Source organism: Anolis sagrei, chromosome 6 (assembly GCF_037176765.1).
Source record: "Anolis sagrei isolate rAnoSag1 chromosome 6, rAnoSag1.mat, whole genome shotgun sequence".
Lineage (NCBI taxonomy): Eukaryota > Metazoa > Chordata > Lepidosauria > Squamata > Dactyloidae > Anolis > Anolis sagrei.
Window position 1 is genome coordinate 51,933,016 of NC_090026.1, and position 24,991 is coordinate 51,958,006.

General features: G+C 39.8%; 1 protein-coding gene across 1 annotated transcript; it reads left to right on the forward strand.

Annotated features, from left to right (window-relative positions):
- The first annotated feature begins 4,575 nt into the window (after positions 1-4,575).
- DCAF7 (DDB1 and CUL4 associated factor 7) lies at positions 4,576-24,656 on the forward strand. Its single transcript, XM_060781317.2, has 7 exons — positions 4,576-4,849; positions 15,801-15,959; positions 16,817-16,928; positions 17,669-17,787; positions 19,847-20,056; positions 21,808-21,925; positions 24,191-24,656. Exons 1-7 carry the CDS (start codon positions 4,712-4,714, stop codon positions 24,361-24,363), a joined length of 1,029 nt encoding a protein of 342 aa, XP_060637300.1. The 5' UTR covers positions 4,576-4,711; the 3' UTR covers positions 24,364-24,656.
- The last annotated feature ends 335 nt before the right edge of the window (positions 24,657-24,991 follow it).

Consider the following 24,991-nt stretch of genomic DNA (forward strand, 5'->3'; position numbering starts at 1 on the left):
ATTGGTCCCTCTTGCCTAGTATGGTCAATTCAGACAGCAGCTCTCTAGGGTTTTTAGGCCAGTTACTCCTCTAGCCCTTTCTTTGGTTCCCGTAGTAATCTAGAGCCCCACTGCCCTCACATGCCCTTTCCCTTAGGCTGGATCTACACTGCTATATAATCCAGTTTCGGAATCAATATTATCTGCTTTGAACTGGATTATTTGGGTCTACACTGCCAGTAACTGGATTATATAGCAGTATTGATGGGGCTTCATGCAGCCCCCAGGGAACATCGTTTTGCATTACTGATTTATCACATGAAACCAGTATGTGTGCATTTCAGCTTATTTTAGAAACAAGAAGTTTGGTCTTGTCCATCCATAGTTTGTTTATTAAACTCTTGACAGTGCATTATGGAAACACAAGGACTACCCGTATAGACTCGAGTATAAGCCGACCCGAATATAAGCCGAGGCACCTAATTTTACCACAAAAAAAATGGGAAAATTTATTGACTCGAGTATAAGCCGAGGGCGAGAAATGCAGCAGCTACTGGTAAGTTTCAAAATAGAAATAGATACCAATAAAATTACATTAATTGAGGCATCAGTAGAGTAAATATTCAAAAATATTTACATAAAATTGTAATTTAAGATAAGGCTGTCCAACTCTGATTAAACCATTATTCTAACCTTCTTCAACGTAAATGTGCTCACATATCCTTCCAATAATAATAAAGGGAGTAAAATAATAAATGTAATAAAAATAATAATAGAGTAAAATAATGGAAATGTAATAACAGTAATGAGAATAAAATAATAAATGTAATAATAACAATAATAAATAGAGTAAAATAATAAATGTAATAACAATAAAGAGTAAAATAATAAATGTAAGAACAACAATAATAGAGTAAAACAATAAATGTTATAATAACAATAAAGAGTAAAATAATAAATATAATAATAATAATAATAATAATAATAATAAATAGAGTAAAATAATAAATGCAATAAAAATAATACTAATAACAGAGTAAAATAGTAAATAACACTGACTCGAGTATAAGCCGAGGGGAGGTTTTTCAGCCTAAAAAGGGGGTTGAAAAACTAGGCTTATACTCGAGTATATTCAGTATTTTAAAGTCTGTGCTGATATCAATGTCACAGGTGACCAAAGTGCCTGTGTGAGAAATGCTGACTTATAATTTCATATTTTTTTATCCACTTGGAAATAAGCTTTACTAGGATCAATGAGATATTTCACTCCTATAAGTGGAAAGTCAACTAGGCTAGTGGTTGGAACATTGGGCTACAATTCTGGATTTGAATCTCCGCTTGACCTTTAAACCCAGTGAGTAATGCTGGACACATCACATTCTTTCAGCCTCAGAGGAAGGCCATGGCAAACCTCTTCTGAACGAATCTTACCAAGACAGTCCTGTAAAGGGGCTGCAACAAGTCAGAAACAACTTGAAGGCATATGGCAAGTGGAGTACAGGCAGTCCCCAAATGTACACTGAAGCTTTATCACCAATCCTTGTTCCACAGAGTTTTTGTTTTGGCCTGGAAAGTAAAAGCGATGACTGTTGTACTCCAGAACAGGGATAATCCTCTGACTTTAAACACCACACATTGAATAGGAAAAAAACAATCCTTTTATTAAAGATAAGTAAAAAGCAGCAAAGAAAAAAGCTCTTTAAAGAAATGTTGTTGTTGTTCATTCGTTCAGTCGTCTCCAACTCTTCGTGACCTCATGGACCAGCCCACGCCAGAGCTTCCTGTCGACTGTCACCACCCCCAGCTCCTTCAAGGTCAGTCCAGTCACTTCAAGGCTGCCATCCATCCATCTTGCCCGTGGTTGGCCCCTCTTCCTTTTACCTTCCACTTTCCCCAGCATAATTGTCTTCTCTAGGCTTTGCTGTCTCCTCATGATGTGGCCAAAGTACTTCAACTTTGTCTCTAATATCCTTCCCTCCAATGAGCAGTCGGGCTTTATTTCCTGGAGGATGGACTGGTTGGATCTTCTCGCAGTCCAAGGCACTCTCAGAACTTTCCTCCAACACCACAGTTCAAAAGCATCTATCTTCCTTCGCTCAGCCTTCCCTAAGGTCCAGCTCTCACATCCGTAGGTTACTACAGGGAATACCATGGCTTTGACTAGGCGGATCTTTGTTGCCAGTGTGATGTCTCTGCTCTTTACTATTTTATCGAGATTGGACATTGCTCTCCTCCCAAGAAGTAAGTGTCTTCTGATTTCCTGGCCACAGTCTGCATCTGCAGTAATCTTTGCACCTAGTAATACAAAGTCTGTCACGGCCTCCACATTTTCTCCCTCTATTTCCCAGTTGTCAATCATTCTTGTTGCCATAATCTTGGTTTTTTTTATGTTTAGCTGCAACCCGGCTTTTGTGCTTTCTTCTTTCACCTTGATTAGAAGGCTCCTCAGGTCCTCCTCACTTTCGGCCATCAGAGTGGTGTCATCTGCATATCTGAGGTTGTTAATGTTTCTTCCAGCAATTTTCACCCGAGCCTTGCATTTGTCAAGTCCCGCGCATCGCATGATGTGTTCTGCCTACAAGTTGAATAGTTGTTGTTGTTTTTGTTTTTTTGGGGGGGGGGGGTTGTCGTGTCAGGAGCAACCTGAGAAACTGAAAGTCGCTTCTGGTGTGAGAGACTTGGCCATCTGCAAGGACGTTGCCCAGAGGATGATTTGATGTTTTATCATCCTTGTGGGAGGCTTCTATCATGTCCCTGCATGAGGAGCTGGAGTTGATAGAGGGAGCTCATCTGCCTCTCCCCGAATTCGAACCTGCGACCTGTCGGTCTTCAGTCCTGCTGGCACAGGGGTTTAACCCACTACGCCACTGGGGGCTCCGTAGCTGTATAGGTTGGGTGAGAGTATACAGCCCTGCCGTACGCTTTTCCCAGTCTTGAATCAGTCTGTTGTTCCATGGTCAGTTCTTACTGTTGCTACTTGGTCTTTATTCAGGTCCCTCAGGAGACAGACAAGGTGATGTAGTATCCCCATACAATGTAAATTGGTAGAAAAGTGGGTAATGAACCATCTAGATTTGGTGGAGAAGGTGCTTGCAGTTCTGGAGGGACTCTAATTTTTCTTCTCATAGATTTGGCATGGAGATTTGTTTAACCAAGAAAAATTCATGGGAAATTTTTCAGGTGTGGTTTGAACCCCTAAAGCAGGGGTCCTCAAACGTTTTAAACAGAGGGCCATGTCAGAGTCCCTCAAACTGTTGGAGGGCCGGATTATAATTTGAAAAAAAAAAGAATGGATTCATATGCACACTGCACATATCTTATTTGTAGTGCAAAAAACACTTAAAAACAATGCAATAATTAAAATGAAGAACAATTTTAACAAATATAAACTTGTATTGTCGAAGGCTTTCATGGCCGGAATCACTGGGTTGTTGTAGGTTTTTTCAGGCTATATGGCCAGGAGAGAAATGCCTCTAGACCAGGGGTCCTCAAACTAAGGCCCGGGGGCCAGATGCGGCCCTCCAAGGTCATTTACCTGGCCCTCGCTCAGGGTCAACCTAAGTCTGAAACAACTTGAAAGCACAACACAACAATAACAATCCTGTAAATGCTCCCCTCTCATTCCTTTTATAACTTCCCAGTCGTCTGATATTTGTTATTAGCCGCCCCCTATTTTAGATTCATACATGCACTTTAAACTGTAAGTTTAGTCTGTTTTATCTTTTTAATTTGTCTCTTTTATAACATGTTTTTAGTCTGCTTTTAATCTGCTTTTATACTTACTTATCTACTTGGGAACTATACCTACTTTTATACCTACTATCTACTTGGGAACTGCGATTCCCTTCCTTGGGCACCGATGCCCCATTCTGTACTGTGCTGGTCAAAGACCGTAATAAATCATTGATTGATTGAATAACAATCCTATATCATCAGCCAAAAGCAGGTCCACACTTCCCACTGAAATAATAATAAGTTTATATTTGGTAAAATTGTTCTCCATGTTAATTATTGTATTGCTTTTAAGTGATTTTTTGCAGTACAAATAAAATATATTCAGTGTGCAAAGAAATTAATTCATTTTTTCAAGTTATACTCTGGCCCTCCAACAGTTTGAGGGACTGTGACCTGGCACTCTGTTTAAAAAGTTTGTGGACCCCTGATCTAGACCATGGCCATCTAGCCCGAAAAAACCTACAACAACCCAAATATAAACCTATTCGTATTTCAATGGCAAGTGCGGGCCTGCTTTTGGCTGATGAGATAGGATTGTTGTTGCTGTTGTGTGCCTTCAAGTTGTTTAAGACTTAGGTTGACCCTGAGCAGGGGCCGGGTAAATGACCTTGGAGGGCCATATCTGGCCCCCGGGTCTAAGTTTGAGGACCTCTGCCCTAAAGGCTTACTTGCTCTATGTTTTTCTCTATACATCTATCTACCTGTGGCTATGATATAGCCTGATTATTATTTTTTGTCAGAGGGGCGGGTTTTAATCAAGAGCGACAAGTATTCCCGCCAATAGCGTCGACGCTGCCGGGGAACCAATGAGCGGCGGAGCTTTGTGGAATGGCGTGGCGGGCAGCCAATGAGAGGGCCGGGCCCGAGTCGCAGTGGGCGAACGGCGACGGAGAGTAGTTGGCGGTCGCCGTTGTGTGCGAGGGAGAGGGAGAAGGGCCGCCGCCGCCGCTGCGGGAGGAGGAGGAGGAGGAGGAGGAGGCCTTCCCTCCCTCCCGCCATGTCGCTGCACGGGAAGCGCAAGGAGATCTACAAGTACGAGGCGCCATGGACCGTCTACGCCATGAACTGGAGCGTCAGGCCCGACAAGCGCTTCAGGCTGGCGCTCGGCAGCTTCGTGGAGGAATACAACAATAAAGTAGGCGGCGGAGAGCGGGGAGGGAGGAGGGAGGGAGGCCGCGGGTGAGGCGCCACGCAAGGCCGGAGGCCTGGCCCCTCTCCTGCCTGCCTGCCTGCTGCGGGAGGCCTCCCTCTGCTTCTCCTCAGGGAAAGGCAGAGGCTGGACCCCTTTTCCACAGCCACATCTCCCGCCGGGATTTGTAGTTCCGTGTGGCTGTCGATCTCTGCCAAATACCTCCCCAAACTACACATCCCATCACCGCGTAGGCCTTAGTGACAGTTGGGGCGCTTATTCCAAGCAGAAGGCTCCACAGGGCCCTTCCACACAGGCCTATAACCCAGAATATCAAGGCAGAAAATCCCACTGGGTTATCTGAGGCCCCTTCCACACAGCTGAATAAAATCCCACATTATCTGCTTTGAACTGGAATATATGGCGGTGTGGACTCAGATCTATATAAATAAAAATGTAATGTTCGTTTGTGGGATTAATATAACTCAAAAACCACTGGACGAAATGACACGAAATTTGGACACAAGTGACCATCACTCATTTAAAAAAAAACACACAGCAAAAGGGACTTATAAAGCCACCCCCCCCCCAAAATTACATTACAATGCATGCACAAAACCACACATCTCTGCCAATTACCTCCCCAAACTACACATCCCATCATCGCACAGGCCATAGTGACAGTTGGGGCATTTATTCCAAGCAGAAGGCTCCAGAGGGCCCTTCCACACAGCCATATAACCCAGAATATCAAGGCAGAAAATCCCACAATGTCTGCTTTGACCTGGTTATCTGAATAAAATCCGACATTATCTGCTTTGAGCTGGAATATATGGCGATGTGGACTCAGATAATCTAGGGCCCTTCCAGACAGGCCCTGTATCCCAGGATCTGATCCCAGGTTTTCTGTTTATCCCAGATTATCTGGTAGTGAGGACACATATAATCTATATAAATAAAAATGTAATGTTCAATGTATTGTCGAAGGCTTTCATGGCTGGAATCACTAGGTTCTTGTGGGTTTTTTCGGGCTATAGGGCCATGTTCTAGAGGCATTTCTCCTGACGTTAGGCGAAACATCAGGAGAAATGCCTCTAGAACAGCGTTTCTCAACCTGGGGGTCAGGACCCCTGGGTGGGTCGTGAGGCGGTGTCAGGGGGGTCGCCAAAAACCATTAGAAAACACAGTATTTTCTGTTGGTCATGGGGGTTCTGTGTGGGAAGTTTGGCCCAATTTTATCGTTGGTGGGGTTCAGAATGCTATTTGATTGAAGGTGAACTATAAATCCCAGCAACTACAACTCCCAAATGTCAAGGTCTAGTTTCCCCAAACTCCGCCAGTGTTCACATTTGGGCATATTGAGTATTTGTGCCAAGTTTGGTCCAGATCCAACATTGTTTGAGTCCACAGTACTCTCTGGATGTAGGTGAACTACAAGTCCCAAAAGTCAAGGTCAGTGCCCACCAAACCCTTCCAGTATTTTCTGTTAGTCATGGGAGTTCTGTGCATCAAAATTGGTTCAATTCCATCGTTGGTGGAGTTCAGAATGCTCTTTGATTGAAAATGAACTATAAATCCCAGCAACAACAACTCCCAAATGACAAAATCAACCGCCCACCCCAAATCCCACCAGTATTCAAATTTGGGCATATGGGTATTTGTGCCAAATGTGGTCCAGTGAATGAAATACATCCTGCATATCAGATATTTACATTATGATTCATAACAGGAGCAAAATTACAGTTATGAAGTAGCAATGACAATAACACTATGTTTGAGGGTCACCACAACATGAGGAACTGTATTAAGGGGTCGCGGCATCAGGCATCAGGAAGGTTGAGAAACACTGCTCTACAATATGGCCCTATAGCCCGAAAAAACCCACAAGAACCTAATGTAATGTTCGTTTGTGGGATTAATATAACTCAAAAACCACTGGACGAATTGACACCAAATTTGGAGACAAGACACCTATCAGGCCAATGAGTGACCATCATTCATTTAAAAAAAAAGACACAGCAAAAGGGACTTAAAAAGCAAAAAAAAAAAAAAACCCCAAAATTACATTACAATGCATGCACAAAACCACACATATATACGTAAACACACAAAACACATAGACACAGACTGGGCCACAGCAATGCGTGGTAGGGGACGGCTAGTCTATATAAATAAAAATGTAATGTTCGTTTGTGGGATTAACATAACTCAAAAACCACTGGGGGAATTGACACCAAATTTGGACACGATACACCCAGCAACCCTATATATGTCCTTCACTAAAAAAAAATTGATTTTGTCATTTGGGAGTTGCAGTTGCTGGGATTTATAGTTCAGCTACAATCAAAGAGCATTCTGAATCTCACCAACGATGGAATTGAACCAAACTTAGCACAAAGATCTCCCACAACCATCAGAAAATACTGGAAGGGTTTGGTGTTGTCCTTTGGTTTTGGAGTTGAAGTTCACCTACATCCAGAGATCACTGTGGACACAAACAATGATGGATCTGGACCAAACTCTACACGAATACTCGATATGCCCAAATGTGAACACTGGTGGAGTTTGGGGGAAATAGAATCTTGACATTCGGGAGTTGTAGTGGCTGGGATTTATAGTTCACCTACAATCACAGAGCATTCTGAACCCCACCAATGATGGAATTGAACCAAACTTAGCATACAGATCTCCCACGACCAACAGAAAATACTGGAAGGGTTTGGTGGGCAGTGTCCTTGGTTTTGGAGTTTAAGTTCACCTACATCCAGAGATCACTGTGGACACAAACAATGATGGATCTGGACCAAACTCTACACGAATACTCGATATGCCCAAATGTGAACACTGGTGGAGCTTGGGGAAAATAGAATCTTGACATTTGGGAGTTGTAGTGGCTGGAATTTATAGTTCACCTACAAAGAGCAATCTGGGTCCCACCAATGATAGAATTGGGCCAAACCCCCACTCAGAACCCCCACGTGGGCCACAGCAACACGTGGCAGGGGACAGCTAAGTATATTTATATAAATAAAAATGTAATGTTCGTTTGTGGGATTAACATAACTCAAAAACCACTCGATGAATTGACACCAAATTTGGACACAAGACATCTATCAGGCCAATGAGTGACCATCACTCATAAACGCCTCCCCAAAACAGCGGAAAGGACTTAACCCCCCCCCCCAAAAGCTAAACGACAATGCAGCGCATGCACAAAAGCAACAGCTCCCAGCATCCCCTAGACCAGGCCCTTTAGGGGAGGATGATCCAAATGCACTGCTTCCAAGCTTGCTTCTCCTTGGATTTCTTTGAGAGCATCCCAATTCCTGCATATTTCCAATTTCCTATTCCTGGACTGCAACTCCCAGCAAGATAACATAGATTAGATAGAGATAGGTAGGTAGGTAGGTAGATTGATTGATCAGGACTGTTGGGGGTTTCAATCCAAGAATAGGTAGTGAAGGAAGAAAGGAGAGAAAGGGGAGGGGAAATAAAAGAGAGGGAAGGAAGGGAAGAGGAGAGAAGGAAGGAAGGAGAGAAGAAGAAAAAGGGAAAGGAAAGGAGGAGAAAAAGAGGAAGGGAAGTTTGGCCACAGCGAATTGATACCAAATTTGGACACAATACACCTGTCACTCCAAAAAGTGACCATCACTCACAAAAACACTGAAAATCACAGCAGAAGAGACTTAAAAAGCCAAAAAAAATTACATTACAACGCATGCGCAAAACCACATATATACACACATATATATATACACACACAAAACACATATACACAGACTGGGCCACAGCAACGCGTGGCAGGGGATGGCTAGTATGATAATAATATCTATTTATAAAAATGTAATGTTCGTTTGTGGGATTAACATAACTCAAAAACCACTGGGCGTATTGACACCAAATTTGACCACAAGACACCCACTAACCCAAGGAGCGAACATCACTCAAAAAATTATGATTTTGTCATTTGGAAGTTGTAGTTGCTGGAATTTATAGTTTACTTACACTCAAAGAGCATTCTGAACTCCACCAATGATGGAATTGAACCAAATGTGGCACACAGGATTCCCATGCCCAATAGAAAACACTAGAAGGGTTTGGTAGGCATTGAACTTGAGTTTGGGAGTTGTAGTTCACCTACATCCAGAGAGCACTGTGGACTCAAACAATGATGGATCTGTACCAAACTTGGCACGAATATTCCATATGCCCAAATATGAACACAGATGGAGTTTGGCAGAAATAGACTTTGACATTTGGGAGTTGTAGTTGCTGAGATTTATAGTTCACCTACAATCAAAGAGCATTCTGAATTCCACAAACGACAGAATTGGGGCAAACTTCCCACACAGAACCTCCATGACCAACAGAAAATACTTAAGGCCATCCAGAACAGCTCTCTTCACCAGGGCAAGAAAATGTAATCAGACCCCTCCTGACAAAGAGTCATCCAGTCATAGATATAGCTCGATATATATGATTCTCACACACACACATATATAGTGTCATAGATTTGAAAGGGACCCCTAAAAAAGAACAATTATATGTTCCATATTCCAGAGTAGGCAAACCAGACAATCTACACAAGAATACTGACAAAGAAACAACAAGAAATAAGAAATTACATATATTAGAACCCCACTCTTTCACATTACTTATTTTCCAGATCAACAGACTGGGCCACAGCAACGCATGGCAGGGATTAACATAACTCAAACATCACTGGATGAATTGCCACCACATTTGGACACAATACACCTATCAGGCCAACAGGTCACCATCACTCATAAAAACACTGAAAAACACAGCGGAAGGGACTTAAAAAGCCAAAAAATAAAATATATATTACAACGTCTACGCAAAACCACAGATATATACACAAAAACACATATATGCACATATACACAAATATATACACATAGGTAAAGGTAAAGGTTTTCCCCTGACATTAAGTCCAGTCGTGTCCGACTCTGGGAGTTGGTGCTCATTTCCGTGTGTATATACACATAAGAGTCCCCCTGCGGGGGTTGAGAAGGGTGGAGTACAAATAATTGAAATAAATAAAAAATAAATATACACAAGTATATACACTCACAAAACACATATACACACACTGGGCCACAGCAACGCGTGGCAGGGGATGGCTAGTCTAGTATAAAGCAGAAAACCTGGGGTCAGATCCTGGGATATAAGGCATATCTGGAAAGGCCCGCAGTTCAAAGCAGATATTGTGGGATTTTCTGTCTTGATTTTCTGGGTTATATGACTCTGAGGAAAGGCCCTGGATTGCTGTGAGTGTTTCAACCTGTATGGCCATGTTCCGGTAGCACTCTCTCCTGATATTTCACCTGCATCTGGCAGGCATCCTCAGATTTGTTCAGAGGTCTGTTGGGAATGAGGCAAGTAGGGTGTGTATATATATATCTGGAATATCCAGGGTGGGAGAAATAACTCTTGTCTGTTTGAAGCAAGTGTGAATGTTGCAATTAGCAAGTTTGAATAGCATTATTATTATTATTAATAATAATAATAATAGGAAAAACAACAGGAAAAACTCAGCCGTAATCAGGACCTCAAAATCGAATTGCAAAGGCTCTGGCATAAACCAGTCCAGGTGGTCCCAGTGGTCATTGGCACACTGGGTGCCGTGCCAAAAGATCTCAGCCGGCATTTGGAAATAATAAACATTGACAAAATCACGATCTGTCAGCTGCAAAAGGACACCTTACTTGGATCTGCACGCATAATTTGAAAGTACATCACACAGTCCTAGACACTTGGGAAGTGTTCGACTTGTGATACGAAATCCAGCATATAGATCTCGTTTGCTGTGTCAGTAAATTAATAATAATAATAATAATAATAATAATAATTTTATTTCTTACCTGCCTCTCCTCATGGCTCGAGGTGGGTTACAAAACAATTAAAATACATAAATACACCAAAAACACTACAAATACACTATAACATACCTCCATAAAAGTTACATACCAAAATGCATCTATGAAATATACATTAAAACAGACAAAACAGATTAAGGAAAGGGCATGCATTAAAATTCATGTTTATGTTTAAAGACTGTCTGGGTAGGCCTGCCAGAAGAGACAGGTCTTCACTTGTATCTTAAATTCCAACAGCTGATTTAGCCGTTGAGGTCTACTGGCAGGTCATTCCACAGCCTCGGGGCAGCCAGTGAAAAGGTCTTCTGAGTGACGGTAGCCAGTTGGGTTCTGTCTGGTTGGATTAGACACCCCCAGAAGACTGAAGTGGAGCAAATTGTATGGGAGAAGGCGGTCCTTTAAGTAACCTGGACCCAAACCATGTAGGGCTTTAAAGGTCAAAACCATCACCTTATCCTTTGCCCGAAAACTTATTGGCACCCAGTGGAGTGACTTTGGGATAGGTGTAATATGCTCACTCCTAGATGATCCTGTAACCAATCTGGATGCTATATTTTGAACCAGTTGGAGTTTCTGAACTTGGTACAAGCGTAGCCCAATGTAAAGCCCATTGCAAAACTCTAACCTTGAATTTACCAGTGCGTGCACTACCATCTTCAGGTCCTCCAAATCTAGGAAGGGGCGCAGCTGGTGGAAATGGTGATAGTAAGCACTCCTGACCTGCAAAGCCTGGCTGTTGCTGCCTGAAATTGTCTGCTGTCTGAAATTCCTCTGTTTCTGAGTGGTGGTCTTTATTTACTTTATTTACTGTCTTGATTTTCTTGGTGGGTCTGTAGACTAACTCAACCAGAGAACCTCCAAACAATCTACAGACTCACCAAGAAAATTCAACAAATGCTACATTCAGCAAAGGATAAGAGGAATCCTCTGACCACTCCAGGAGTTTACCCTATATCATACAACTGTAAACAAATGTACATAGGGACCCCCAAATGTAGCATTGCTCAAACACAAATCAAAGAACACAAAAGGCACTGCAGACTAATTCAGCCAGAGAAGTCAGCTATAACAGAACACTTGATGAACCGAACTGGACACAGAATGCTACTTGAAAACACAGAAATGCTGGACCACTCGGACAACCATCATGTCAGACTACACATAGAAGCCATTGAAATCCACAAACAGGTGGACAACTTCAACAGAAAGGCGAAAACCATGAAAATGAACAAAATCTGGTTATCAGTATTAAAAAAAAACATCAAAATCAAGACAGTAAATAAAGAACATCACTCAGAAATGGGAATTCCAGACAGCCAACAATCAAGTGCCAGTTAACACCGCCCAAACAAAGGATGCCCCCAGGCAGTAACAGCCAGGCTTTGCAGCAGCAAGCTACTGAATTGCTAATGAAGCTGGCTAATTGAAACATTCACACTTGCCTCAAACAGACAAGAGTTTTTTTCTCCCACCCTGAAATTCCATAGATATATATACACCCCACTTGCGTCATTCCCACATCTGAGGATGCCTGCCATAGATGCAGGTGAAACATCAGGAGAGAATGTTACTGGAACATGACCATACAGCCCAAAAAAATTCATAGTAATCTACTATTATTCTATTTATTTAGATTCTTTGAATCTAAACAGCAAAGCAGGTGAACATAGCATTGAATGAAACATGCAGAATAATCACAGGATGTCTTAAACCTACACCTGTTGATAAATTCTACAAGCTAGCTGGCTCCCCCCCCCCCCCCCCCGATGTGTGACGGGAAATTGCTGATAAATGTGAGAGAAATAAGGCTGAACACTGTGAAAGCCACCCACTACAAGGTTACCAGCCTCCTCCCAGTAGACTCAAATCAAGGGAAAGCTTTATGAGAACTACCACTCCTCTTGGCGTTCCCCCAGCAACAGCAAGGGTATCCCTCTGGGCAGCTAAACCAGGAAACCCCAACTGGATGCCCCCCCCCCCCCCCACGAGGGGCAAACCAAGAATGGCCAACTTGGAAGTCCCTGAACAGACTCAGAAGTGGAGTGGGCAGATCAAAAGAGAACCTGACAAAATGGCACTACCTAAAAGAATCTCACACCTAGTGTGACTGTGGAGCAAAACAGACAACTCCGCATCTGTATGCTTATCCACTATGCCCTGCCTCATGTACAGATGAAGAATTGTTGGAGATTACAGACAGTGCCATTGCTGTTGCCCGTTTTTGGTCAAAAGATATTTAGCCACCTGCACTCCTTCTATTTTTATCGGTTTTATACTAATTTATGCAATCCTTTTGATATGAAAAAACAGCAAAAATAGATTGGGTTATTCTTGTAAGTCCTCAGAGGATGCTTGGTATGATTTTGAACGCCCCTCTGTTTCTGTCATTTCCCAGCGAATGAAGGGTACAATTGATTCTGCACTGGGCTTTCTGCTCTCCTTTACACTCTCCACCTTACTTGCCCAATAAGTAACACTAGCGCCAGCCTTGTCTCATTCCTTCTGTTTGTGGTGGCTGCTGCTGATTTCAGAAACTTTGATATCTCACCAATATGCCAATTATTCTTAAGGCACATACCATCAATTTGCCAGCTGGGAATACACCACCATTTCTTTAAAATGTTGCATTGACTTTTCTCAAAATGGATGCTAAGATTTTCCCATATTACATAGTCACCAGCCATGCTTACTTAGAAGCAAGCACTGTAGTTGTTCCAGTAAATGGAAGCAGAAGTGAAGCTGAGCTTCTTTATCCTCACATCACTTCACAGGGAACTTCAAGAGCACCAAATTCCTTTCACTTACACCCTGTTTTAAAAGAAAGATCTAGTTTTCCTGCCTTGCACCAAGGCAACTTGTTTTAATTTTTCATCGGTGCTTGTATTTCATTAACTCTGAATTTTGCAGTTTAGAAACACGCAAGCAAACAGTATAGTTGAATCCTTTAATTATATAGTTTATTGTCAGGCGTGGAGGTCATGATTATGTGTTCTATGAGAGCAAAAAGTTGTTGAACTGGTGCAGAGAGTGAAATGTTTTCAGATATACTGTATATACTCGAGTATAAGCATAGTTTTTCAGCCCTTTTTTTAGGCTGAAAAAGCTCCCCTTGGCTTGTACTCGAGTCAAGGTTATTTATTATTTTACTCTATTATTATTATTATTATTATTATTATTATTATTATTGCATTTTATAGGCTAACTTTATTTATTTATTTATTTATTTATTTACAGTTCTTATATTCCGCCCTTCTCACCCCGCAGGGGACTCAGGGCGGATTACAGTAAACACATATATGGCAAACATTCAATGCCAGTTTGACAAACAACATTTAACAGACAAAGGCTATTTAACTTTTTTTTTTCTGGCCGCCAGGGGAGCTGCTGCTTTTCATTGTCCATCAACGACACCGATGAAGTTCTTCCGCATTCCACATTCCCCGGAGTCTTCTTTCTTTATGGCCTCATAAATTAGTTAAATTTAGCCTCCCACACAAGGTGGTACCTTATTTTCCTACTTGACAGATGCAACTGTCTTTCGGGTTGCAAAGGTCGACAACGGGCTACACAATGGCTGGACACCCACTCCAGCCCGGGCTGGCTTCGAACTCATGACCTTTTGGTCAGAGTGATCTTAATGCAGCTGACACTCAGCCAGCTGCGCCACAATCCCGGTGCTTTATTATTTTTATTATTATTACATTATTTTACTCTATTATTATTGGAAGGATTCGTAAACACATGTACATGGAAGAAGGTTAGAATAATGGTTTAGTCAGAGTTGGACAGTCTTATATTAGTTTTATGTAAATATTAATAAACATTTAATCTACTGATGCTTCAATTAATGTAATTATTGGTATCTATTTTTATTATTTTGAAATTGACCCGTAGCTACTGCATTTCCCACCCTCGGCTTATACTTGAGTCAATAAGTTTTCCCACTTTTTTGTGGTAAAATTAGGTGCCTCGGCTTATATTCGGGCCGGCTTATACTCGAGTATATACAGTATATCGGCATAGATGTATGGATGCATATATGTGTATATAAGAGAGGACTTAATGAGATAAATAGAAAGATTTGGAAATAATAGGGTAAAGATTTATGTGACAAGTAGCTCTGAAACACAAATGCAAGCAGTGTCTTCTAACTACCTTGGACAGAACTCCTCCCCATTCCTCAATCACAATTTTCTGTCCATAAAGACATTGCACTACAATTCTGCTCAGTTTTTCCTTAGGTTTGGGAAGAGGTTCTGGGAAAGGCACAGGAAAAAGATAAGAAGTCAATAGCAATAGCATCAGGAACTCTGTAAACATGCTTTTGTACTTTAAAATATACCTTATGGCCTAAAGCAGGGATCCTCAAACTTTTTAAACAAAGGGCCAGGTCACAGTCCCTCAAACTATTGGAGAGCCGGATTATAATTTGAAAAAAACATATATGAATTCCTATGCACACTGCACATATCTTATTTGTAGCACAAAAAAACATTTAAAAATAATACAATAATTAAAATGAAGCTTTTTTTAATAAATATAAAGTTATTAGTATTTCAATGGAAAGTGTGGACCTGATGAGCTAGGATTGTTGTTGTTGTGTGCTTTCAAGTCATTTCAGACTTAGGTTGACCCTGAGTAAGGGCCGGGTAAATGACCTTGGAGGGCCGTATCCGGCCACGGGCCTTAATTTGAGGACCCCTGGCCTAAAGCTTTAAAAAAAAAAAGCTGATGGGAATGACCTACACTTAGTGCTTTTTCTGCAAATATAAGGTCTTTGGTCATTGGGAAAGAATAAGAAGTATAGATATGTGTGTTTGTGTACACACACAAACATATATATATATGTATTATAAATATGCAAATACAGACTGATTTGTGTGTGTATGTGTATGCATGTGCATAAATGCACATCAGTTTACATTTCAGTAGTGGTAAACTTGGTATGATAAATGTATGTGGAACATCCCACATAACCAAGCAATGATATTTGGTTTTAATGTGTTTTCTGCAAATATCCTTAATAGTCTGCTTGACTCTTGAATCTTTTCTTCTAGGTCCAACTTGTTGGATTGGATGAAGAAAGCTCAGAGTTCATGTGCAGGAATACCTTTGATCATCCATATCCCACTACCAAGCTCATGTGGATCCCAGATACCAAAGGAGTTTATCCAGACCTTTTGGCAACCAGTGGTGACTACTTGCGCGTATGGAGAGTAAGTTGGCTGTTCAGAATGCATTTTCTGGGGTAGCTCAGAACCACCAATGGAGGCTGGAAATGTTACAAATGGCAGACAAACATGATATTTGCCTGCCAACAAGAAATACAATAATATTCATGTTGCAGTTTCTGTTGAAGGACTACTTTGGGCAAAGTAGTTAAGGAATTTTTAAATTGTATTTAGGGCATTTATATCCCCTCCTATCTCACCTCCACTGAAGGACTTAGGGCGGCTAACAACCGGCACAGCATAGTATTGGTGGCCCAATACTATGTATGTATATGTATGTATTTTTATATTTTATTTTATATTTTTAAAGTGAATATTGTATTTTTAAATATGTTGTAAACCGCAATGAGTCGCCGCACAGGCTGAGATATTAGCGGTATACAAGTGTACTAAATAAATAAATAAATAAATAAATAGTGCCCACAATAAGAAAATTATATGCCTTCCTTCTCACCCCGAAGGGGACTCAGAGCGGCTTACAAGATAGATAGATAGATAGATAGATAGATAGATAGACAGATAGATAGACAGATAGACAGACATACACATACATACACATACACACACACACCATATATATATATATGTATGTATATATATATATATATATATATATATGCATAATACAATATCAGTATTATATATTACTATATTGTCTATACCATCATATTGTAATATTATTAGTAATAATGATTTATTGTCTGTTATCTTGCCTTTTCTGGTAGAAAAACTTCAGAGTATCTCCTAAACTATGCACTTGAGGGTTCACACTACCAGTATTTTCATCAGGCAAGTAGATTTGCTGTTGTGATAAAATTATATATTTGCATCTCTTGCTACAGGTGGGTGAAACAGAGACAAGACTAGAGTGTTTGTTGAACAACAATAAGAATTCTGACTTCTGTGCTCCATTGACATCCTTTGATTGGAATGAGGTTGATCCCTATCTACTGGGTAAGATTGAAACACTAATTCTGAAGAATGCTGTTGGGAGACTGATTCAAGTAGTTAACATTTGCCAGTCTGGATATAGCTGAAAGGTGATAAAATAGCTACTGTTTCAAGGTCATTTGGCTGTCATTTCTTCTCGATACAAGGAATCGCATATAGACTTGGAAGAGATTTCTCTAGTTCTTTGAATCTGGAGTACTTTCCAAACAGTAAATAATCCCTTGAAGCTGAAAAACAGTTCTTGACTTACTTCATTTACTTATTTAATAAATAATAAGTTGAATTAGCATCTAGTATATGGTGAAAGTTTTTATATTAGTTCAATTAAACAGGGACTCTAATTACTATTGCATAGACACTCAAAGCAGGCAAACTGGCATACTCGTGTAGCATGCAGGTTAAAAGGCTTGGTTGTGTTGGGCTCTGTTGTTGAATTATATTGTCCAAAAAGGAATTCTTTGTGTTCACCTATCCCTACATTTAATGACTGCTTCTTGCTTCCTGTATGTCTCAAATACATAAACAGAAAATAAATGAAGCAAATGAGAATACTAAAAAAATCATATGAATCTCTCCAAACTTTTATTTATTTTCCCACTTGTAAATTCAGCTTCTTATGTGACTGACATACTAGTTATTTGGCCATATCTGCAGCAGCTAAACTATTTTGCTGTGATTACATATGCCGTGAAGCCAAGCAGAGTTCTTAATATCAATGGGGTTTGCTGTTGTTTTTGCCTTAGGTACCTCTAGTATCGACACAACATGCACCATCTGGGGTTTGGAGACTGGTCAGGTCTTGGGAAGAGTGAATTTGGTATCAGGCCATGTCAAGACCCAGCTGATTGCTCATGATAAAGAGGTGAGTGTGCATTTTTTTCTCTTGCTTTATTTACTGGGAGATATCACACTTGTGAATCTTGTGAAATATGTTCCAGTCTATAAAATGGGGGTGAGTGGCGGGGTATTGATTGACCTGTCATTAACTGTTTTGAGGACATTGTTAGTGCTCCAGAAATAAGTTTATTTTTCTTCCTTGTACTGATTCATGGGTTATAGGGAACACATACAATGAAGTAACATAAAATAGTCCTATGAGAGAGGCCCATATCAACTTCTATAATTTGTAGATAATACCTTCTTTATCTAAAGCAGGGGTATCAAACATATTTTCATTGAGATTGCCTTCAAAGGGCCACTGAATCCATGGATGGAGAAACCGTGGATACAGTGGCCCAACTATATTTTTAATATAGCAGTTTGTGTTCTTTAATTTTTACCCTATGTGGGTCCCCAGATGTTATTGAATGACAACTCCCATCACCTTTGATTATCCAGCATGTGGACTGGGGATAATGGGAATTGCAATCCAACAACACTTTTGGCTCTGAGGTTGGGGAAAGGTTAAAGAACATTTTAAAATCAGACATCATATCCACAAGCCCTGTATCTAAATTCAAACACCACTATCCTTTAAAAAAATTTAATGTTTTATAGTGTATATAGGAAACAAAAGAAATAAACAAAAGAAAAAATATGCAAAAGATTTACAAAATGGTGTACATTCAATGCTTGTTAAACATACAAACAATCAGACTTGGCTTACCTTAACATTTCCCAACCCTCTATCCCCCACCCGTGAACCCCCATCCCATGACTTCCGAAGCCCCTCAAAAAAGGATCACATAACTAATCAGCAACTACCCATATATCTTCTTTCACTGAATTCCCTTTATGGCATTCTTCACGTTTACTTTTGTCTTGTTTTCCAAATACTCCTCTGCTGCTATTTGTCAGTTTGACCATTTTGATATAATCTATATAATGTATCTCTCCAATCTTTAATATATAACTCTTTTTCCCCTTTCCAAGTTTTGTCTATTATTCGTCTTGCAGCAACAAAGCAATATTGACAAATTTCTTCATCTCCTGCACAGATACACATTCTAAATAGTCCTAATAGGCACATTTCTGGGTTTTTCTTAACCTTTTTGTTAATCATATTGTTTGTTTCTTTCATCACTTTTTTCCAAAATTCTTTAACTATATTACAAGTCTACCATACATGGAGAAATGATCCCTCCACCTTCTTACATCTCCAGAAAGTCCCTTGTCCTGTTTTCTCTATTTTGGCCAATAAATCTGGTGTTATGTAAGTTCTATAAAACATTTTAAACATTGAGCTGGCCACTGAAAATTTAAATCCTTTTTTCCACAAATGTTCCCATTCTATATTTTATAAAATATTTTGTATAAAATGTCATTTAAGGAATATTTACTTTTGGAATAATGTATATTGAAATAAGTCATGTATGGCAAAATTTTGTTGATGGGATGTTTCAAATAAAAAAAATTAAAAATTAAAATAAATGTTCCCATTCTTTCAAATCAATATTTCTTCCTAAATCTTTGGGCCACGTAATCATAACAGTTTTTATCTGGTTGTCTATTAAATTGTATTCTAAGATATATTTGTAGAGCCTGGATATTAGTCCTTTGTTGCCCTTCTCAAAGATAAATTCTAACTCTAATTTTTTAGCTGCAATTCCTATCTTTACATCCTTCCTAAATCTATCATGCAATTGAAAAAAGAAAAACCAATCTTTTATCCCAAAAAGTTCAAACCCCACTATCCTGATAAACATAACAAACTGCAACCTTTCAGATGTTACTATATCACATTTCCCATCAGTTTGAGTCATGATGTCTAATGATGAGGAACACAGAAGTTATAGTCCTCAACTTGGCAGGCTGGATTTGGCATCTTGAGTCTTGTGTTTAACACTTGTGATCTAAAGCAAGATTGTTTTTTACATACCTCTGCTATATTTTTGTCTTTACACAAAAGCTAGTGTGAAGCAAAAAAATCTGGTATGGAAGGCAACATCATTGTATTGCCTTTTTGTCCCCTGCCTGAGTAGGTGTATGATATTGCATTCAGCCGTGCAGGAGGTGGGAGAGACATGTTTGCATCTGTTGGTGCTGATGGCTCAGTAAGAATGTTTGACCTGCGTCACTTGGAGCACAGCACTATTATCTACGAAGATCCCCAGCACCATCCTTTGCTCCGCCTTTGCTGGAATAAGCAGGACCCCAATTATCTTGCAACAATGGCAATGGATGGCATGGAGGTGAGACTGCTCTGTGTGGGTGTCCAGTGTGGTTTGTGCATGGACAGTACTGACACTATACCAGGGGTCCTCAAACTAAGCCCCAGGGGCCGGATATGGCCCTCCAAGGTCATTTACCCGGCCCTCACTCAGGGTCAACCTAAATCTGAAATGACTTGAAAGCACACACAACAACAACAACAACATTCCTATCTCATCAGCCAAAAGCAGGCCCACACTTCCCATTGAAATACTAATAAGTTTATATTTGTTAAAATTGTTCTTCATTTTAATTATTGTATTGTTTTTAAGTGGCTTTTTTTTTTGCACTACAGATAAGATATGTGCAGTGTGCATAGGAATTCATTCATGTTTTTTTTTTCCAAATAATAATCCAGCCCTCCAACAGTTTGAGGGACTGTGACCTGGCCCACTAGTTACAAAGTTTGAGGACCCCTGCTCTATACTAATAGATCGCAGTAGATAGTGTTTTTGCTATATATAAGGATTTCATTTTTTTTCTTCCCAGATTCGTTATAGCCATCTTGCCTACACACTGTAGCATGGGATCAGATATATGTGCTTATATTTTGAGTGTTGCTTTATATTAAATGAAGGATAACAGCTGTACTGGAATGCTGACAGTAGCATGAGCATGCTAAAGTGGGAGAAAATCATTACCCTTATGGCATCCTTCCCTTGGTTATTTTACTGTCATTTTGATTGTGAATATTGTCCATCCCTTCTTATTAATTTTCCTGATATTACAGCAGGGGTCCTCAAACTAAGGCCCAGGGGCCAAATACGGCCCTCCAAGGTCATTTACCTGGCCCTCGTTCAGGGTCAACCTAAGTCTGAAATGACTTGAAAGCACACAACAACAATAACAACAATCATATCTAATCAGCCAAAAGTAGGCTTTCCCATTGAAATACTATTAAGTTTATATTTGCTAAAATTGTTCTTCATGTTAATTATTGTATTGTTGGAGCCCCCGGTGGCGCAGTGGATTAAACCCCTGTGCCGGCAGGACTGAAGACCGACAGGTCGCAGGTTCGAATCTGGGGAGAGACGGATGAGCTCCCTCTATCAGCTCCAGCTCCTCATGCAGGGACATGAGAGAAGCCTCCCACAAGGATGATAAAAAAAACATCAAAATCATCCAGGCGTCCCCTGGGCAACGTCCTTGCAGACGGACAATTCTCTCACACCAGGAGTCACTCCTGACACGACAAAAAAAAATGTATTGTTTTTAAGTGGGGTTTTTTGCACTACAAATAAGATATGTGCAGTGTGCATAGGAATTCATTCATGTTTTTTTTCTTTCAAATTATAATCTGGCCCTCCAACAGTTTGAGGGACTGTGACCTGGCCCTCTGTTTAAAAAGTTTGAGGACCCCTGTATTACAGTCTTCTAATAAAATAAAAGGTACTGTTTCAAAGTAATAGCATTTTGTGCAAATTTTTCCACATCTAAAACGAGAAAGTGTACCAGTGCATAGCCTGCAATTGTTAACTAAAGTAAAACAGGTTCAAGATTGTAGTCTGGAAATACTGAGTCGCCGATTGGCTGAGAAAGGTGGTATACAAATACAGTAAATAAATAAATAAAATACTGTCATTTTTATGTTGCCTGTTAAAGGCAAAGTGTACATGAAAAGGGTGTAGTCTCTTGAAATAATGGTATTCTTTAAGAATACTTTAATTTCAGAGGGGATTAAACTATATTTTTTCTAATATTATTCTTTATATTGTATGTTTCTTCTTCCAAGGTTGTGATTCTAGATGTCAGAGTTCCTTGTACACCTGTTGCTAGACTGAACAACCACAGAGCATGTGTGAATGGCATTGCTTGGGCACCACACTCTTCTTGTCATATCTGCACAGCAGGTAAACATGAATTTATTCTTGTTGCCTCCAAACCTGAAGTGGATTGTTTGGTATTTTTCAAAACTGTTGTTGCCTAAATAAGAGCAAGTTCTGAGTTACTCAGAATATTAAACAGAATTAGATCGCACCACCCAATCCAATGTATATTAGTTCAGGCATTCCATAAAAATCATTTATAGTTACATGAGTTATGTGAGAGTGCAGTCCTGGTTATGTATTTTACATAGCCATAGTTTTCTTGGTTTGTATGTTATAGTTGCTTTATCTTTTGTTATCTCCTATCAAGATTATGCTTTTGACTTTCATTTACTTTGCCCATAGTATCGAAATTAATTTGTCCCCAAAGTAGATCAGTTATAATTAACATTTTTGAAGTAATAGGAAAAACTAGAATAAAGTGTATTTTGTGAAAGTGTAATGTTATATAGAAATTGGCTAAATTAATTTCATTTTAACTAATCCTAATATTCCAAACTTTAAGGGGTACAGACATACATTTTGGGTTTCAAAATAATTGGATGTATGACTAGTCTACTCCTAAATATAATAAATCGATAGATGTGTAATAATAATTTGCAGGAGATACAGTAGCACAAATTTAATATCAAAAATTTCCCTAAAAGGACAGTTGCTAGGACAGTTGCTACAATTGTAAATTGTATAATGTAATATTTTATATTAATATTATTATATTATATAATTGATTATATAATAATAATGTAACAATTTGAAAAATGTTCTCTTCCTGGTTTGAAAGTGTTATTTTCTGTTTATACTCCAGAAACTTTGTTTTTGTGACTACCACAAATGTTGTTGAATTGTTTGAGACTGTGAGATATTCATTGAAAAACTATAATAATAATAATAATAATAATAACAACAACAACAACAACAACAACACTATTTATATTCCACCCTTCTCACCCTGAAGGGGACTCAGGGTGGATCGCAGCACACATACACGGCAAACATTCAATTCCGCTTCGTATAGACAATACACAGATAGACAGAATAGAAGGAGGTGCCATGGAAGGTTGGGCTTGAGTCCAGGGGGTGCTGTTGCTCCATCCTCTATGACGAAGAGCTGTCCGGACTTCCTCCTTCCTTTTAGTCGCCCAGCATTCTCTGTTCTTCCTTCTTTTATGGCATCATAAAACACCTCCCCCGCTTTTTTAGCAGTACCTAATTTCTCTAATCACAGCTAAAGCTGTTTGCGAATTGCTTAGGTCAGGGGTCCTCAAACTAAGGGCCGGGGGCTGGATACGGCCCTCCAAGGTCATTTGCCCGGCCCTCGCTCAGGGTCAACCTAAATCTGAAATGACCTGAAAGCACACAACAACAACAATCCTATCTCATCAGCCAAAATCAGGCCCACACTTCCCATTGAAATACTAATAAGTTTATATGTGTTAAAATTGTTCTTCATTTTAATTATTGTATTGTTTTTAAGTGGGGTTTTTTTTGCACTACAGATAAGATATGTGCAGTGTGCATAGGAATTCATTCTTCTTCTTTTTTTCAAATTATAATTCGGCCCTCCAATAGTTTGAGGGACTGTAACCTGGCCCTCTGTTGAAAAAGTTTGAGGACCCCTGGCTTAGGTAAACAATGAGCTAGGGGTGACAGTTGGCCGCTCACGCCAACCCGGGGCTTCGAACTTGCAACCTTTTGGTTGATAGATCTTATAATTGCTGATGATTTACCAACTGTGCTAAACCTCCTGCAAAATTTGCTGCAGAATGTCTCACAAAAGCAGAGTTTTTGCAGTTTAATAAATTTTCTCACATTTTTATGATATAACAAATTAAGAAATTACATTTATAACCCAGGAACAAAAATCATGTTGCATAGTGATATCGATAGTTGTTCCTTAGCAATCTAAATATTGCTGTTCCTTGTGATTCCACCCCATCCCCCCCCCCCCCCCCCAAAAAAAAAAACACTAGCGAAACTAGTAACTTAGCTGAGGATTAATTTTTGATCTGTATTGTCGAAAGCTTTCATGGCTGGAATCACTGGGTTTTTGTAGGTTTTTTCGGGCTATATGTCCATGGTCTAGAGGCATTCTCTCCTGACATTTCGCCTGCATCTATGGCAAGCATCCTCAGAGGTAGACGATGGACATATAGCCCGAAAAAACCTACAACAATCCAATTTTTGATCTGTTTGTACATTCTTATTTGTTGCACTTTGACTGTAGGGACTGCTAAACACCTGTGTAAAAACTGTTTCCTTAGCTCTAACCCTGTATTTTAATTTGGGCAGCGGATGACCATCAAGCACTTATTTGGGATATCCAGCAAATGCCTCGTGCCATTGAGGACCCAATTTTGGCTTACACAGCAGAGGGAGAAATCAACAATGTACAGTGGGCATCCACTCAGCCGGACTGGATAGCTATCTGTTACAACAACTGTCTGGAAATCTTGAGAGTTTAAAAACATGTGAGCCACATGAAAAAAAAATGGAGCAAGATTATAGTCTTTCCTCTCTTCTAAAGTTCAGAACAAAACTGTGTTGAGACAGTGTCACTACTTCTTTTCAACTTGTTCTAGGAAGACTCACAACTGGAGTTGATGGGTATATTTTACTAAGTTCTCCCTTTTTCTCTCCCCTACCCTCCCCCCCCCCCCCTTGCCCCAATGATTTAAAAATTGCAGGGATATGCTGAGCCTTTTTGATCTTTGGGGATTTTATTATTGCTTTCCATTAAAGTTGTGTATATATGACAGCCTTTTGTGTTGAGCATTTGTATTAAATAAGCAATGGCTCTTAGTCACAATGAATATCCTAGCAGAAATTATTTATTACTGCCCTACATGCCTCATGATACTGTTCAAAGTTCTAATGATGGGATACAAAGCTAACTTTCTATATCTACTTTTATTCTTAGTTTCTTTCCATCTCTTCTATCAGCTGATACTAGTAGTGATTCTTGATAAGGGCACTCTCTGTAATTAAAGGTCTGTTACTATTAGATCTGTTCTCTCGCTCTAAGTGCAGGAGTTGTGGATGTTGCAAATATCACTGAACACATGTTTCTGTTGCAAAAATATCCTAAGATGA